General features: G+C 38.6%; 1 protein-coding gene across 4 annotated transcripts in view; it reads right to left on the bottom strand.

Annotated features, from left to right (window-relative positions):
* Positions 1-19041, bottom strand: part of RORB (RAR related orphan receptor B) — a 189243-nt gene that overhangs the window by 10113 nt on the left and 160089 nt on the right. For all 4 annotated transcript variants that reach the window (XM_017543235.2, XM_037743736.1, XM_037743737.1 and 1 more), the window contains 4 exons: positions 17634-17766; positions 14715-14822; positions 12387-12497; positions 8359-8471 (listed from right to left, as the gene is read on the bottom strand). In XM_017543235.2, the coding sequence (XP_017398724.1) occupies positions 8359-8471; positions 12387-12497; positions 14715-14822; positions 17634-17766 (465 nt within the window). The remainder of the gene's footprint in view (positions 1-8358; positions 8472-12386; positions 12498-14714; positions 14823-17633; positions 17767-19041) is intronic.

Raw genomic sequence — 19041 nt, 5'->3', positions numbered from 1 at the left:
TTTTTTTGGTTTTTGTTGAGCCAAACCTAGTTGGATTCGAATTATAACATTAAACTTGAGATATCTTTGTAGGTCATAAGCCCTGCCCCCACCATCCATCCTTAGCATCCATGTGGCAGTGCCTGTATTTTTTACCCTGGGGCATGGCTGACCAAAGTGGAAGTGGACACTTGACTCAGCTAGGGTTGCAATAGGAAACCAGACTGAGAGTCAGCAAGTTACTTTCTAATTGTAGCAGAAACTACTAGTAACCTAAGGAGCAAAGAGCCAGCCAATTTCATCACGTGGCTCAGGGATGCACAGAAAACTGGTACTCAGAGAGGGAGAAGAATGAAGTAGATACCTACAGAGAAAAGAGTGTGTAAGATGAAGAATTCAGAAGGCTTCCCAATTAGTTGTTCTAGTACTTTCCTGATTGATGGCTGCATTTTTGACCTTGGGTTCTGTGAGATACTGCTTCAGTATTTATTTTATTTTTATGTTTTATATTTTTCCTTAACCTAGAGTTGAGTCCTGTTACCTGTCACCAAAGAGTCTTAATGAATACATCAACTTGCAATTTGCTGAATGAGTAGTAGTATCAAAACCTTCCTTCTCATTTACAGACCATTAATCTGATGGACAACCCTTGGAATTTCTGGATGTTGTACCTATAGTATGTGCCAACAAACCATAAACAGTAGAATATATTGACATAATCTGGCTTCTCACTGGAGTTTCTCAAGGAAACCACCATGTGTTATTCACCATTGTCTCCTTGCACCTGGCCTGTAGTACCGATTCATAATAAATGCAGGTTCAAGCAGAAAACTGTCCCAGGAGAGAGCTATGTTTCTTCAGTCTAGATTTGAAATTTAAAAACTTAGGGGATCTGTTGAACTGTTTTCTATAATTTTGCCTATTCTTGCATTATTTTAAAGTATATTTACTGTTGGGAGGAAGCCTGAGGGGGGCTTTGGGGATGCTAGTTTTACCTTGGCAGTGGTCACACTGGTATGCTAACTTTGTGATAATTCACTAGGTGTGTACTTCCAACTTGGGAACTTTTAACTATGTGTGTTATACTTTTTAAAAGTATAGGCATTTTAAAGTATAAAACAAAATCCTGACCAAATAGAAATGGTAATGGGGAGGCTAAAACCCTGAGTCACATCATCTGGGCAGGGGCTCCTCAAGTGCTGATTAGACAGATTGTGCTATTTAAGACGAAAGGGAACCCAATCTCTAGTCCCACCTGATAGAAATTCTAATATAACGCCCAGTTTTTTTTTTTTTTTTTTTTTTTTTTTAAATAGAGTCTTGTTCTGCCTTCCAGGCCAAAGTGCAGTGGTGTGACCTCAGCCCACTGCCACCTCTGCCTCCTGAGTTCAAGTGATTCTCCTGCCTCAGCCTCTTGATTAGCTGGGATTACTGGCACCTGCTACCTTGCCTGGGTAATTTTTATATTTTTGATAAAGATGGAGTTTCATGATGTTGGCCAGGCTGGTCTTGAACTGACCTCAGGTGATCTGCCCACCTCAGCCTCCCAAAATTCTGGGATTGCAGGCATGAGCTATGCATGGCGCTTGGCCCATTCATTATTAATCATAGTGAAGTCTGTTTTGATCTCAATGAGAGAGCAATAAAAATCACTGTAAATGACCTTTTGCAAATTTCATTGATCTCTCAATTAGTGTTTGGTCCATAGACTCCATCTACAAATCAACAAGACTGTTTTTCCTAAATCTGAATTATAATGCACTCCCAATGTGACCAGAAATGATTTCTTTCAAGTACAATTTCAATTAACATGCAAAATATGGTTTTTTAAGCCTTCTATCTTTTAAACTTTTTTTTTTTTTAGCAATTCATTATTGTTATAATAGAAAGACAAGCTTCTCTCTCATGTTGATGAAACAGTTTTGTTATCTTTATGCTAGAAATATACAGAAATTAAGAAGTTAGTAAATCTGTTGGCATGTACCTTTCCAGGCTCAACTTATTGCAATTCTCCCTGGGAAGGTGCAGAGGCCTGAGCTAGAAATAGACATTTTCTGGGCCTCTCAAACATTTAGGAGTAGCTGCCCAACCATTAAGAGTTCAGGTGCTGGAATTGGCTTAACTGGGTTCAAATTCTGTCTCTCCGACTGAGAAGCTGCTTACCCTTAGGCAAGATACATAATCACTCGAAGTTTCAAGTAATGAGAGTATAGTTTTAAAAATTAAATGGCAATCTATTTAGAATCTATCAGCACAGGGCCTGGCACATAGTAAATGCTGAATCCCTTTCAACTTTCACCATTCTTTTTTATCAGTCATATGATTCTGATCATGTATTTCTTTTCATTGTCGTCATTGAGGCATTTGATTTTTTTCTCCACACCATGTAAACTTGTGTCTCATTTATGTTTATTTATCTTGCATATTTGACCTGCAGTAAATATTTATTGAGTGAATGAAAATGATAAAAATGAATTTTAGAAACACTTCTTACTTTGCCCTGTTTCCATGTGAATGTTTCTTTTGCAGTATGAAAGCTGTGGCTATGATATTGTATTAACATAGTGCATTATCATTGTATCCTGCAAAGTGAAGGCTGTATACTCTAGATAGTGTCTCACCTGAAAGCTGAAGGTAATGCTCAGTTCCCTCACTGGGATAAGAGGATTTTGCTCAGACAGAATGATGGAAACAAGAGAACATCTCTGGTGTAGGCAGGGGAGGTGAATTTCCCTCTTGTCTGAACTTCAGAGATTCTAGACCAGCCACGTCCAAATACAATGTGGCCTATAGATATAACCTAAAATTTTATAGCAGTCACATTAGACAAAGTTAAAAAAAACAGGTGAAATTAATTTTATAATATATTTGATATAACTCAAAGTACCTAAAATTGTTATTTCAACATATAATCATAAAAAGTATGAATGACATTTTCCATTTTGTTTTAAATCCTAACTCTTTGAAATGAGTATATATAAGTCTAAAGACTTAGAAAGGAGAATCTTGGCCAAGGCAGTGCTGGCCACGGCATAGTCGGTTAGAAGTCAGGAAATAAAGGGAAGCCCTCTCTTTCTCTTCTTCCTGAGCCTTGTTGGAATGGGATAGGTGCCTGATGGGGAAGGGTGGACTTTTTACACCTGACAATTCATGGTTAGATCAATCTCCTCTCTCTATTTTGTAGCCTGGATGGAGTATGTCTTTGTGAGAACTCTGACTTGGAGAAAGGCCTAGTGTTTACTCTGGGGTTCAGCTGTGTGAAGGTCTGTCTCCTCTGTGGCCCACTTGGCAATGGCAGTGAATCAAGCAAACGATCTGAGAAGATGAACTTCAAAGGGACAGATTTGTCAGCACAGGCTTCGGTTATTCTTCTAAGTCAGGATATTCTCTTCCTGTGGCTATCTTTAGATTCCTACTGCATTTTCATTAATATGACATAACGTTGGACTACACTAATACCTTATGGATGCAGGTGTGTGGTTAGGACATCTACATGGTTAGCAGGAGCTTAGGAAGAATAACAGGAAAAGAGAAAGCCCTGTGTGGGACAGGATATAACTTTCTGGCCAGCCAGAAATAGGAAGAAAGAGAGAGATTGTGAACTTCAGCAAAGTAACTATAGACACTTCTACATCCTAGAAGAATTAGAAAGGATTTACCAGCATAAAGCTATGGATCTAAACTACCCAGAGGTGTTGGGTGGCCCATGATTCCTAGAAAGCTTGCATGTGAAGCACATGGTGAGGCACAAGCACTTGAACATGTTTTCAGAAGTGAATTGAAGGCATGGTACTCGCTGAATGTTACAGTTGTGGGAAAATAAAAAGCAACATTCTCTCTAAGCCTGCATATGGTGAGCTGAGTGGGCTTTGCCTCTGAGGGATATCAGCAGTTCTCTATGCCTTCCTGTTGGATATATGTGTTGTTATAGAGTTAGCTATTTTCAAACTTCTCAATACGGCTTTGGGCAAGAACACACCTCCAGGAGTGTTGTATCTATTTTCAGGAGTGCTGGGAAAAATAAATATGCTATCTAACAATATTTCATGACTCTAATTAACCAGGAGGCACAAAACGAGGGGCTGGACTGGGGAAGGCCAACACAAGGCAAGGCTCCAGTATGGGCCTGACGTGGAGGCTGCGTTTGGGAAAGGGCTGGACGCATGCATCTGAGGACAAGATGTGAGCAAAACAGCACAGATCCAAGCTTTGGCCTTGGCCTTGAGCACACCACCACAGCCTGGCCCCAGCTGGACTGGCCTTCCTTATCCTCCACCCTCTGCATCTCTGGTCAGGGCAACAAGAATGGCAGACTCAGTGACTTTAATAGAGAAAACCCTAGAATGGAAGCACCAACAGTCTTTACAGTTCAAACATTTGCTGCCCTATCTCGCACCCTCTCTCCTCTACCCGCAGTGGCCCTGCTGTTCTCAGCTAAGTGGGGAAAGAGTATCACAGGTTCCTAATCCCCACAGCAGTCTTCCCTGAGGAAGTAAACCTCTTAAAGTGAGTCATGGCATCATCCAAAGCACAAGTCATGGAGCTCTTCCTTGAAGCCTGACAGGCACGGTGACCTCTGGACTCGGGCTCTGAACACATTGTTTGCTTTGCAGCTATGAGGCTGGAACGTCATTCTAAACTAAATGACCATAGCGCACTGAGTACTAATTTGGATCCATAAGACTTGGCAAAATCAGTCTTTTTCTTCACTTATGATAACAGTAAAATATCAAAAAAAGTCCTTAAAACAGTCACACTGGACTGGACATTGGAGGGCAACACAAGATGTCGGGAGGAACCTTTGTTTTTCTCTTGAGGGAGTCAAAGAATATAATACTGAAGAGACCTTAAAGACCATGCAGTCCAACCTACTCATTTCCCAGACGAGAAAAGTGAAGCCCAGAGAACAGATGGGCTGCCTCCTCTAGTCATATGGGGCTTAAAAATATATATGTATATTTATTTTATATATATATGTATGTATTTTTTTTTTTCATGAGCTTTAGTGAAAGTGACCAGTGTTATCTCATTTCCTGGCTTCTTAAATCCAGGATCCAGCCAAATCTAACTTTTATTTATAGCCTGAATATACCTTATGCTTTCCTACCTCCATACCATTGCCCTCATCACTTGGAGTGCCATCCTGCACTTCTCCAACTTCCCAACGTCCATCTTTTGAAATAATTTTTACCTATCAGTGATTAGCTCAAATATGCCATCTCTTAGATAAAAATCTCTCTGCCGAAACAATTTTTTTTTCTGTCAACAACAATAGCTACAACACAATAACAGTACTTATATATGTATTACGGACTGGGCAGCTTACTTATATTTTATCTCATTTAGTTCTCAAAATAGCCATATGATATTGGTATATCTTTAGTGACATCATACAAATGAGGAAACTGAGGCATAGAGAGTTAAAGTTGCATGTCCAGGGACACTCAGCTAGTGGGTGGCTTTCATGATTTATTATAAATATGCTTTGTATCATCATTATGCTGATGAGAGGAAACAAGATTCTTTAATAGGATTTTTTTCCCTAACTAACTCCTCCCCCCATACCAAAACACAGGATAACACATGGGGATTGAAATCTTCTAGTTAATGGGTACATAATCCCTGAATTTTCAAACCTTCTAAGGTTAAAGTTTGGCCTAAAGTAGAAGGCACTGCTACCTGAACTTTAATTTCAGGACGTAGACATGTAGAAAGTGTTGAAGATTGCTCTTGCAGGATGTGAAGTTCAATGATTGTGTATCTCTAACCTGATGTGTGTTGACACCTATTCAGGGTTAATACCGCTACAGGTCAGCAGTAGAAATAATCTTTTGCACATGTCACAGAAGGCAGATGTACCCTCTACTTACCGGAGATTTGATCGGAGCCCCTGGGCTTCAACATAACATTTTGGGCACATGTGCATCTTTTTTAGAGACTTTCACAACCTATTCATAGACTCTCCAAGGGAGTCTATGAATATCAAATATTAAGAATGACCTTCACTGTTTTAGAGATATTGCGGAAGGCAGAAGAGCTCCATGACTACGATGGCATAAGGAGCCTTTCTGAAAAGATAAGAAGAATCCATGGTAGGATGAAACAGTTTCTCTCACATTTAAATAAAATATTTCTTTTGGGGAATTTGATGAGAGGGCATCCTAGACAGTCATGGTACATTTTGCCAGGTGTTAAGGCAGTTAGGTGCTAATGGGTCTCATTCCATACTACTGACCCTCCAGCATTTGATAGTGGACAAATGTGAGACTTAGACACATGGAGTGACTTCTCTGAAGCCACAGAGATCAGAGCTGTGACAAATGAAAATTCAGCTCTGATTCAGTTTCATGGTCAGTCCGCATTAGTTCAGTTAACATCCTATTAGAATGATGACTGTTACAAGAAAGGGGCAACACAAAAACCCAGTATCTGCACATGGCCTATAGAAGAAATGCCTTGTAACTTGGTTCTAGTGAGTTTTATCCAAGAAATCATTCTCTTCTAATGTTTTCTCAGCTTTGCAACATTTCCTGTCAATAAGAACTGAATTGTGTACTTTTCCAACTAAAGATGGAGAAAGAGAAGTTAAGATGATCTACAGTCGACGTAATTTTCTTTCTTGCCATCAAATACTTTTTGTTCTTCAATTTCAGTCTTCTTTCCTACCTCGCATACCTCAAATCATAACCAAGGAAGTGGGAGGTAGAAAGTGGTGCAAGCATAAATATTTTATCCTCCTAGGGGAGTAACAATCACAATTGCACAATGTGTTAGCATCTCATTTGAACATCACAACACATCTGTACAGGAGAAGAAATTGTAATCTTCATTTTATAGATGATGAGACCATGGTTTTCACACAAGCAGACAAACCTCGCAAGCAAGCAGAATAGCAAGAATTTTCATCTAACTTCATGTTTTTTCAAGATTTTAATTTTAGGATGGTAAATATGGGGACAAAAGTCTTCAGGAGATCCCAAATGCAGAAAACATCCCTCCACATTAATTAACAAGATGTATTTATGCATATATGCTACCAAGCAACTATACAGACACATGCATATATTTACATTATTGTCTTTTCTGCCCAGTGAATCTGAAAGCATGTTGAAGTTCTGCTATTGACTGGGAGAAAACAGGTGCAGAGAGTAGGTGAATTGTCCTTGACCACCTAATAAATGAAAAGTTATGTCAAAGAGAACTATTGCTCTATAATGTGGAAATGTTCTTGCTAGTGATGCGTTAATTTTAACAAAATGTTACCATAATGAAGCAGCATATTTAACTCATGGAGGTTTTTTTATAGCAGTACTCTGTATGTGCAAAGTAAAATCTGATGGTATCTCCAAATAGAATCTTTACCATCCCCCTTTTTGAAACAAAGAACTTCAAGGGCAGAGTGGGAAGGTTTTAATGATAAAAATATAAAGAGTAGGATTCCTATGATCTTTAACCAAGAATGAGCTCAATTTCTTAATTTCTTACCCTCTAAGATATTCTAGTTCTTAAGAAATCAAAGATACTTTAACATCTAAGATAATCCTGGCTGCCCAAAAATTTCAGTTCTTGAGAAATCAAAGATACTTTAAGATATAAAATAATGCTGAATATCAATCATGGAGAATTATCTTTTCCTTTTGTGATTATTTTACTTTGGTAAACAATTTTTTTCAGTGCTCTTATTAAAGATCGTTTTTAATTAAGCTGAATCAAGAAATTGATGGCATGTTGCATGCATTTTGCTCCAGGGAAACTTCCCCATTTTGAAAGAACCTCAGGGCAAGCCTTGCATGAAGAGATTAGTATTGAAGTGAAATTTACAAGCCATCAGTCTAATCTTGCACTCTGGGTAGGACTGTCATTTATAACATACCTGAGAAGTGGCTAGGTAGTGTCTACTAGAATGTGACCTATGACACAGAGCTCACTGCTTTACACAGTAGTCCACCCCTCTGTGCAACAATTCTCATCATTTGATGGTTTTTTCTTATTTTGAATAAAAATTTATCTACTTTGAACTTTCTTCAAGACCTGGCTCCTGAACTGGCACAAAGCCCTCTCTTTCTATACATATGACTTTTGAAGACTTGTTTCCTTGCTTTGAGTGTTTGTTCTGATGAAATACCTTTGGCTTCTTTCATTTGTCTTCCTGAGCCTTGGGTTCAGATCTGTCAATATCATCCCTCTAGAAGAAAGCCCTCTTGCAAGAGATTTCAATTCACTAGTCTCTCTTTTAAATTGCGTACCTTAAAATTTATGCAGTCTTTGGTAACTTTCAGAAACTGTTGCTGCTGAGAAATTTCCCTTGATTTATAAGCAAGCCCTTTCACTCACTGCGCTCTCTTTTGGTGGTGGTGGCTCTGTGATCTGGGAACCTACCTTTGCCAAGGTCTCATCATCCAGGTGATTCTTCTGAATCACATGTTGAAGTGCAAAATAAATTTTTTCCTGAAGCTTCTGGACCTTCCTTGGTTCTATAAGCCAGGCTCGGTCTGATGAAAGAAAGAGTGGATAAGTGGAGGGAACATCAACTATGTTTTGCTTCACCCACATATATATGTGCCAAGTTTCAGACTCATTTCATATTACTTAGTTATAAGTTGCTTCTGAAGACATGTCATTATTTACATAAAACAGAAGTATTTCATAGGCAATACCGTGATGACAGGAAAGCACAATATTATGACATAGGAAATCAGTTTGGAGGAAAGGACACAATGGTTCAGATAATCAGCTTCTCTGTTTCTTATTGTCTGTGACAATTTACATCTCTCACTCTTTGCTTTGGACATATGCTTAGGTTTTCTTTCAAAGTAGAAGTTAGCGATTTGTGAAGAAGAATTATAGAAGTGAAGAAAATCACAGGAATATTTTTGGTGTTCAGGATCCCTTTTCCTTTTCTCAGCTTATTCTCTCATCAGATATAAAGCTGAAGCTATGTTAGAATTTATATAGCATAAACACAAATCAGTTTCAAAAATTCACTTCTAAGTTCTATTTTCCTATATTGAATTTTTAAATGGTGAATAGGATAATCCCTCCTTTCCTTCCTCCCTCTCCTCCTCTGTTTCTCCCTCCCTCAGACCCTCTCTCCCTTCTTTCCTTACTTCCCTCCTTTCTTCCTCTCTCTTTTTCTCCCTCCCTCCCACACTTCTTTCCTTCTCTCAAGCCCTCTCTCCTTCAATCTCTCCTTCACACTCCTCTTCCTTCCTAGAAGATTTATTATACATCATGGTGACAAAATTCAGCCCAGCATCAATAACTTAGGTTGGACTTTTATTGAAGAGAAACCCCAAATCTTCAAATGCTGAACAAATACTCATGGAAAAGAACTTGAACATGATCTTCCTGAACACAGTTCAGGTCAGGTGAGAAACTCGATTCTGTAATCCTAGACAGGATGAAGACAAGTCTAGCCAACAATTAAGCAAACCCTTACGTAAGTGAGTACAAAAGCTTTCAGTGACAATTGTCAATCAGAATACATTAAGTTCCCCTCCCTCTCTCTTCCCTAAGCTGTTTGGAGCTGAATAAACAGTGGCTCTTATGTCAGGACCCTGGAGAAAGAATAGGGGGTGGTCTGGCAGGAGATGGAGCCTACATAGGCTGGAAATCTGTCTTCCCTCTCTTTTTGAATATGGCACTAAGCCAGGGTGGCAAACGAGGTATTTGGAGTTCGTGAAGCCTTTCAGTGTGGGTCTGCTAGCAGCACTGAAAGAGTCCCCACTAGATACAGTAAACCAAATTGCATGCTTCCAAATGTCTCAGAATTTAATGGTGATAGTATGTTTTTTTTTTTTTTTCCCTAGAAAAAGGCCAAACAGCTCAGCTGATTTCTAACTCAGAAGGAACAGGCTTAGCTTTTCTTCTAGGGTGATCATTTTCACAGATCATTCGTATTTAATATTTCATATCTTAAATATTTGCTGCTTAAAATTTACTGACTTGCCACAAATATACCCAAAGAGAAGAGTGACTCTAACGCTTCCTTTGAGCAAGCAGGGACCAGAGAGAAACCATCTCTCTGATCCATAGATCCACAGGCTTAGATTTAGTCTTCTATTGAACTATTCGCAATGGAAATGATCAAATGCAATGAGAAAATGGTAGAAGGAAAATTATTTGGCATGTGGCTGCTAACAGAGAAAAGTATTTCTTGTCACTTCTTCCTTCTATCTTTGTGCTTCCAAGCCTGGGAAACTTTCTAGGGTTTAAAAAAAAAAAGACCTAGAGGAACAGCTTGATTTTAGACAGAGCCATAAAAGAAACTGTTAGTAAAAACACTCTATGTGATAACTAATTTCCATTTTTGATAAAGTGGTTAAATAAAAAACAGTAGCAAATTAAAAATACCCTGATAAGACCATCAAGAATCATATTAGGAATAAAAAAGCCAAACAGGTAAAAACTGTAGACATTGGTATTATTGGAAAATATAGCTACAATGACATGTTAAAATTATAATATATAATCTTAGATCACAGGTAAGATTAATTTCTTCCAGCTTCATTGAAAAATATAGTAGGGCATATATAAAAAAAGAGATCTGGTCTCTACAAATAAATGGATAACGGAATGAGTCTCTTGACCTTAAAAATTAGGCAGGAATTTATTTTTCTTTCTATAGAGAACTGTCGGTGATGCTGTTATCCATTAGCCCAAAATTAAACCAAACAACAGCTGAGTAAGTAACTGAATTCTCATTCTGGCTAGAGAGCCATGTGTTTTATATTATTGTTGTTATATTATTATGATTATATTATTTATTATTGTATTTTAAGCTGGCATATACTTTTTTTTGAGGCAGAGCTTCACTCTTGTTGCGCAGCCTCACTCTTGTTGCCTAGGAGTGCAATGGCACGATCTCAGCTCACTGCAACCTCCACTCCTGTGTTCAAGTGATTCTCTTGCCTCAGCTTCCCAAGGAGCTAGAATTACAGGCACCCACTACCATACCCAGCTAATTTTTATGTTTTTAGTAGAGACAGGGTTTCACCTTGTTGGCCAGGCTGGTCTCAAACTCCTGACCTCAGGTGATCCGCCCGGCCTCCGCCTCCTAAAGTGTTGGGATGACAGGTGTGAGCCACTGCGCCTGGCCTGGCATATACTTTTAAACAGCATTTTACTCATTATAATTCTATCCATAAATATTGTCACACCTTGAATTGTTTGAAAACTTGGCATTTTAGTGCATTTTAAAGCTAGTAGATGTCTTAGTTATTATGGAGTCCAATCCTCTTACTTTATAGATGAGGAAACTGGGGCTCTGAGGGGTCAAATGTTTAATATCACACAGATAAATGGTCACAGAGCTGGTACCAGAATGTCTACCTCCATGTCTGAAGTTCTTCCTCTTCTACTGGGCAGCCTTCAGTATGAGTCATTTTCCCCTCTGCCATCCTTATCTTTTTTTAAAGTGCCTGATACACTTGAACCTTCTACAACATGGGTTTGAACTACATAGGTTCATTTATATGAAAATTTTCCTTCTGTTTCTGCCACCTTAGGATGGTGAGACCAAACCCTCCTCTTCCTCCTTTTCCTCAGCCTACTCAGCATGAAGATGACCAGGATAAAGACCTTTATGATGAGCCGCTTCCACTTAATGAACAGGAGATCTGTTTTCTCTTGCTTATAATTTTCTTAGTAACATTTTATTTTCTTTGGCTTACTTTATTGTAAGAATACAGTATACAATACATTTAACATGCAAAATGTGTGTCAATGGACTGTTTATGTTATCAGCAAGGCTTCCCGTCAACAGTAGGCTATTAGTAGTGACATTTTTCAGAATCAAAATTTACATGCAGATTTTTGACTGCATGTAGGGGTTGGTGCTCCAACCCCTGCATTGTTCAAGGTCAAATGCATTGCTAAGAAAATACACACCACCATTTGTCTGACGTGAGCACACCAACATGAATTTGGGCAAAGATGCCACCATAAAAGGTATTTAAAAAGTAGAAAGTGTATCTAAAGAGTAGAAAGTGTTTCTTTTACTTATGTAGGTCCCCATTCTGGATCTTTCATTTAGGTACATTTCTACTGCATCTCATCCAACTGGACATTTATTTTCTATGTACTTTATTCTTAAAGTCAAAAATAGAACTTGGCTGTAACTCAGGCCACTATTTGTCTTCCTTTATTTGTTAAGGAACAATTCTGCTTATCTCAATCAGGAATGATCCCTACCCTATGCTCTATTCTTGCGCTTGGGCCAAAATTGGTCATTTTAATAAAATGAGGCTACTTCTCTTTGCATTGTCCAAAAATACCAAAAGCTTGGTAAAAAATACACAGTTCTGCTAAAGTTTATCCTGAACACTTTGGCTTAGACAGGTGTCATCGACGTTAAAAATAATAAATCCAAGTTTTTAAAAAAGGTAAGAGAACTGAGACTGCCCTACCTGGAGATATCAGAACAGCAGATGAGAACAAAGCGATCTCCTCCTCAGTCAGCTGCAAGGAACACAAATTCTTTGCAAAGTCAAATGCTTCATTCACTAGGTCATCAGAACCTATAAAGGAAGAAGGAAAATTGAAGAAAAATACTTGAACTTGAAATGGGTCAAGAGTAAGAAAATTCTCATAATCAATAAGCTGAGTGCACACTAGACTTCTAGAAAATATATTTTTAGGTTTCTAATTATAAATAGTAATTTGATACTCATCAAAAATGAGAAAATTGGGCAACATCTTGGCCAGGCCATCAAAGTTAACATTACCAATGACGAACAAGTAGACTTGGTGTGTGAGCAGTGTGACATCTGTCTGGGAATCTATAATCTGATTATATTCTTATAAATTTGAAATGACTTCCCATTAAAGAATATGAAACAAGTGATTTGGGGATCCTTTACAATAGGGGTAATATTCATAGAAAAAAACATTACAATAGGGGCTGAGGATTGTCAGTCTTTGTAGCACTTGAAGCTAGCAATGCAGGGTATTTCAGGCTTTTAGATTGAGATGTTAGAAATATCTTGCAGAACAGAGTTGAGATACACTTCAGGTTAGCAATTTCCTTGGGAATTTGATTGAGGAGCTAGAGTTTACTTATTTTTACCTTCTAATGAATGACTCATAGATCAGTTGCTTAGCTGTTGTGAATTTTGGCAAAATAACGTTGCAGCTCTACACTGATCCCTGGTAAATGTTTATTTGATGAAGCTGGAAATATACTGAGGTTGCTTGCCAAGGCTTTTCCTCCTTTCCTGAAAATCTAGCCTTAGAGATGACATGGATGTGTATCAACTGTAGAAGGGAAACATTGCCAGCCCTGATGTTTGTTGGCTGCCATATCAGCTAACAGCACAAGAGGTGAAAGGGCAGTGGCCTTCTTTGGTGTCCGTGGGCAGGATATGGAACGAATGGCACCATCAATCGTTAAAACCTTTCCTGGCATCAGCCCATCTTTGCTAATGTTCTTGCTATCCATGCCATGTACTGATGACTGGATGTGATGATACACAACACTTCCAAACAAAGACTGACTCTGTTAGTGCCTTCCCACAGGAATGGTTTGGAATCATTTCGGACAGGTTGGCATGAGCTCTCTGTGCTCCCAGAACCTCATGAATTAATCTCTGTGGGTGAGAAACAAGTAGAGGAACTCCTCTTTTAATTAAGTATCTTAACTCATGATGATAAATTTACATAAGAAACATCAGAGGTCACCCCCATGGATGACTGGTGGTTGACACAATGCACAAGAAAGTTGACCAAAAGAAGCTGATTTTATAAAGAATGTTTTACAATGCAGCCCAGCTCTTTTAGCATCAATCTCTAGTTATTTCTTCTTCTTCTTCTTCTTTTTTTTTTTTTTTTTTTCTGGGTCTCACTTTGTCACCCAGGCTGTAGTGCAGTGGTGTGAACATGACTCACTGTAGCCTCAACCTCCCAGGATCAAGTGATCTTCCTGCTCAGCCTCCCAAGTAGCTGGGACTACAGGTGTGTGTCACCATGCCTGGCTAATTATTATTATTTTATTTTTATTTATTTATTTTTCAGATGGAGTCTTGCTGTGTCACCCAAGCTGGAGTGCAGTGGCATGATCTCAGCTCACTGCAACCTTAGCCTCCTATGTTTAAGCAATTCTCTTTCCTCAGCCTCCCAAGTAGCCAGGATTACAGGTGTGAGCCACTGCACCTGGTGATGCCCAGCTAATTTTTGTATTTTTTTGTTTGTTTTGAGATGGAGTCTCATTCTGTTGCCAGGCTGGAGTGCAGTGGCATGACCTTGGCTCACTGCACCCTCTGCTTCCTGGATTCAAGCAGTTATCTTGTCTCAGCCTCCTGAGTAGCTGGGACTATGGGCGCATGCCACCATACCCAGCTAATTTTTGTATTTTTAGTACAGACGGGATTTTGCCATGTTGCCCATGCTGGTCTTGAGCTCCAGGGATCAAGCAATCTGTGCCCCCTGACCTCCCAAAGTGCTAGGGTTACAGGCATGAGCCACTGCACTGGGCCTTGACTTATTTCTGAATGAATGATGTCTCAGTAGGGTTGTTCTCAGGAGGGCCCTTGGTTCTCTCTTTCTTTTGTATTGGGGGCCACAGTTACAAGATCAGGAGAGGCTCGTCTGAATGAGAAGCTCACCAGGTCCATCTCTTATGGAATAATGAGATACTGGTTCACATCAAAGAATCAAGGCATTTCATTTACCAATTTCAATCTAAGTGGAGAAACTGATGGTAGCTAATAAAATTGTGTCCTCATCAAAGGGAAACTTACCTAAGGCTTTGAACATTTGCATCCCTCCATATTTTCCTTCAAACAGAACAGTGTTGTTTAATGGGTTGAAGGCACGGCACATTCTCACTAAAACCACTTCCAAGCAACCTATGAGTAAAAAGTAAAAATAAAAATATACAGATAAATTCAATAATAAAGAGGTTATTACTGCGTATAGGCAATGGACTTTCAAGAACTTTAAAACACACAGACACACACACAGAAATCCCTTAAGTTTCTTCCTCAAAAATAACTATTAGTTTGGTGGAAAAATAATTGCAGTTTTTGCTATTAAACATAATGGCAAAAACCTAATATATTTGTACCAACTTAATATATTAGAACTCTTGATACTTATATGAGGAATTAAGGAGAAAATATACTTTATAGGTGGCTAAGCTGGAGGGCATAGACATTACTTTGTGAAAATACATTTCTCTCTATTTTTTGACTAATATTAAAGCTACTTTCAATTCTTGAATTCACAATTGATGAAATGAGGGCAGGAACTCTGTCTGCAGTGATATGTAGCCATAATTATTGTATTCATTCTTGCATCTCCAGGACCAAGAAAAGTTTCTGGCACATAGTAGGTTCTTAGCAAATATTTATTGAATGAATTTGTTTACTACCATTGTTCTTGCCTTTGAGCATTATTAACATCCTGAGGAAATACTGCTGCATAATGTCTACTGGAGAAATGGGCTTTTGCCCCGTAGTGCAGTTGAAGTTTACAGCCAGACTCAGCAGCCACAGATGTACATGGGAGCATCATACTGGTGATTAGCCTACAACTTTGGTACCTGTCTTATGGCACCACTTTATCTTGATGTCACTGTTTTAGCTCCTTTGCTATATGTATGTTTGATGATTTCTCTCTGCTTGTCTTTGGTATGTCACCTAGAATAGAGGCTTATACATAGGGGATAATTAGCAAATATCAATTGAAGGAATGCTTTTCTGACACAAACAGTAGATGGGTACCATTTATTAAGTATCTACACAATGGAAGGAACTTTCTTTGGCCTCTTACATTTATTTTTATGTTTGCTCCTTACAATAATTATGTCAGGTTTATTAGCTCTATTTATGGAGGAGTTACACAAGGGTTGAAAATATTAAGTACCTCGCCTTTTTTACCAGAGTGCTAGAGTCAACATTTTTACACCATGTAGAGATGTTAAAGATTATATGGCTCAGTGGTTCCAAACATCAGTCATGGGTTGGTTATGTCTGAGTCTTAGAGATACAGTGAACTGGGTTCCCCTCCAGGAGATTTGGATTCCATAAGACTCATGGTGCCTATGTCACTGAACTGCCAATAATCTCCTTTGATGTTGTTGATGCAATTCCAAGTTTGGAGTTCATTGTTTCTAGTCCATCTCTTTATTTTACAAATGAAGAAACTGCTATCTAGAGAGTTTAGCTCAAGGTCACATATCAAGTATGGCAGATTTGACTTTTCAAAGAGGATCAGATAGATACCTTCCATCCCATATGTTTTCTAGGACCTTACCACTCTCCTATCAAGTAGTAGAATCCATGTCTCCTATCCTTGAATCCAGGTTTACCTTCATGACTAATGGTTAATAATGGAAATAACGATATGTGTTTTCTGAAAATAAGTTAGAAAAATCTATGCATTTCTGTCTTGTTCTTTTGGGGCGCTAGCTTTTGGAGCCTAGTGATTATGCTGTGAGCAAGTCCAAGCAGTCTATGGAGGGTCTCACATGGGGAGGAACTGAAGCCCCCAGCCCAGATCCTTGGCTAAACTCTAGGCTGTCAACAAGCACAGCCCACCAGTTGTATGAGTGAACCAAGCTGAAAGTGGATTCCTCTGCCCTGAGCTGAGTTGACTCAGTGAATACCACATGGAACAGAGTTAAGGTCATCCCTGCTGAGCCCTGCCCAAATTTTAGCTTTGAGAGTGAAAGAAATGATTTTTCTTGTTGTTGTAATTAAATTTTACAGTGGTTTAGATTAATGGTACATCAGTTTGGCACTTCAGTCAAGGTTTTCATAAACTTGCATCATTTGGTAAAGAAGGAGCAATATCTTAGAATAACAGTTATATTTGGCCCAAGTTTAAATTCCAACTTTGCCATGTACTGGTTTTGTAATATTGAACATAGCTCTTTGCTTTTCTGACTCTTTTCCTCTTCCTCCGTACGATGGAAATAATAACATAGATCTCACAAGACTACTTGAGATATCATAGGGAAACATAAACATATATGTATGCTATTTTATATATGAGTATGTTATTGTTATTACCATGACCTAGGACCATGAAAATTTGCATAAACACCATCATGGTTCTTATTTGCTATTTTCAAAGGGGCCCAAGAAAGACAAATAATTTCTTTTTCCTGTTTGGTAATAACATCTGCAAAGTCAATCGTATGCAGAGTTTCTTGAGCTACTTACGAAGCGATTGTGTGTGTCAGAGAGTGTGCGAGGGAAGGGTGGGGAAAGATTAGAGTACCGTGGAGTTTCTCCTGGTGTGTGCTGGCTGCAGGCTATCCTCATTAAAATGATTGGAAATGACCACAGAGGCAGAACTCAGCTAGCCTGCATTTTTTTCCCTTCACAGAAGGCAAGGAGTACATTTTAGCGCCGGCTCAGCAATTCAGCCACCTTGACACGCTAATTACTTGCACTGCCTGTCAAGCTGGGTATCTCAACCTCCGCAATTAATAGCTCCACTTTCAATAAGCAAAATTGTATTTGACTTCAAAGGGGAACTGAATGAGTATCAAGGCATTTTTATTACTGAGAGTTTCCTTTGGGAGTTGGCTGACAATGTGGGTGGTAAAAACGAGCTGCATATTGGAAGGAGGATTTTCTAGAACCAACACAGTGCTAAGGGCCGACCACATCCTTGTCTGAAATAGGCCTCCCATGAATATTCTTGCTTACCTGACTTCAGAAGTAGAATTTGATCATTTTGACAGAGCTCCATGAAGCCTGTTATCCGTTTTGCAAACTCCACCACGTATTGGATGGCGTGAGTGATCTGGATGGCACATTGTTGCCACAGTGCTTCCCTGGACTTCAGGAGAGAAGACACAGGATGTAAATGGGGGAAACAACTTATGGAGAGTCAACAGAACATTCAGGTTTGCCTTACTGGTGCTTACCTGTCACTTGGGGCCCAAGGGGGTAATTTACGTGTTTCTTTTAAAAGAGGAGGGTACTACTTTTATTTTTTTTCCCCTTGATAATATTTTGACCTGTTTGGACGTCAATATGCCACAATTATCAAAGTACTGGGGTGAAAATAATAGCAACACTGTTTATAGAATGTAGGATAGCTTCGTTATTTTCTTTACTATTTTTTCCTCTCTTTCTCCCTCCTCACTTAAAGCCTGACTTTGTAAAGAAAATAACAAATCTATCTTCACATACTATTAATATAAAAAACAAAGGTTTGCACTGAGGGATAGCGATTTCATTCACAGGCTTCCATGACGTCATTTTAATGGGTACCTGATGGACACTAAATTTGTAATATTTTTATGTTGTGTCTTTTTTTTCTGACCTACAGAAATTGTTTTTTGGTATAAAAAGAGTGCTGAGGAAAAAGGCATTACATCAAATCAAATCATTCTCCTAAGTTAAATAGAATACCCCAAATATATTTGAGTCTGTGGGTTATTTTCTGAAATGAGAAACATAAATCTGTATGTGTGAATTCTACTTTTTATTGACCATACAGAGATAATACCTTTGTTTCCCTATTTATATGAAAGTACTAAGATTTAATTGTTCTGGTGGAGAAAAATCAGCATATTGTAAACATTTATTTAGATACACACACATTTACATATTTTATTAAAATTCCATCTACTGGTAGATCCTGTAATTGGGAATCTCTATCCCAAAGTAACATAATGTGACTCCTGGAAAACAACAATAAATTCCTCTTAAAAACTTCTTCAGTAAACCCAAAGAAATAACATAATGTAATAATAATCATTTGGGATGAGCTGTCCCTTTTTTTGGATTCTTTTAAACATGTAGGACAAGAAAAAAAGTTAGAAAGTTTTGTTCCATATATTTGTTGTGTAAGTTTGTGATGATTACAACTGCTATGATTACTACATTGCTCCTGCTTCTTGCGTTGACCCAAGAAGTCACCAAGAGATGTCCTAAAATCATTTGATGAAGGCACACTCTCTGTAGTCACTCAAATAGGGCAGTGGTTTTCAATCAGGGTAGTTTTGCCTCCTTGGAACAGTTGGCATTATCTGGAGACATTTCTGGTTGTCACAAATGTGGGTGAGGGTGATAACACATCTAGTGGGTAGAGCCAGGGATGATGGTT

This window comes from Cebus imitator, unplaced genomic scaffold (genome assembly GCF_001604975.1).
Source record: "Cebus imitator isolate Cc_AM_T3 unplaced genomic scaffold, Cebus_imitator-1.0 Scaffold150, whole genome shotgun sequence".
NCBI lineage: Eukaryota > Metazoa > Chordata > Mammalia > Primates > Cebidae > Cebus > Cebus imitator.
The sequence above is the reverse complement of the archived record's forward strand: the minus strand, read 5'-3'. Positions and strand labels throughout refer to the sequence as shown.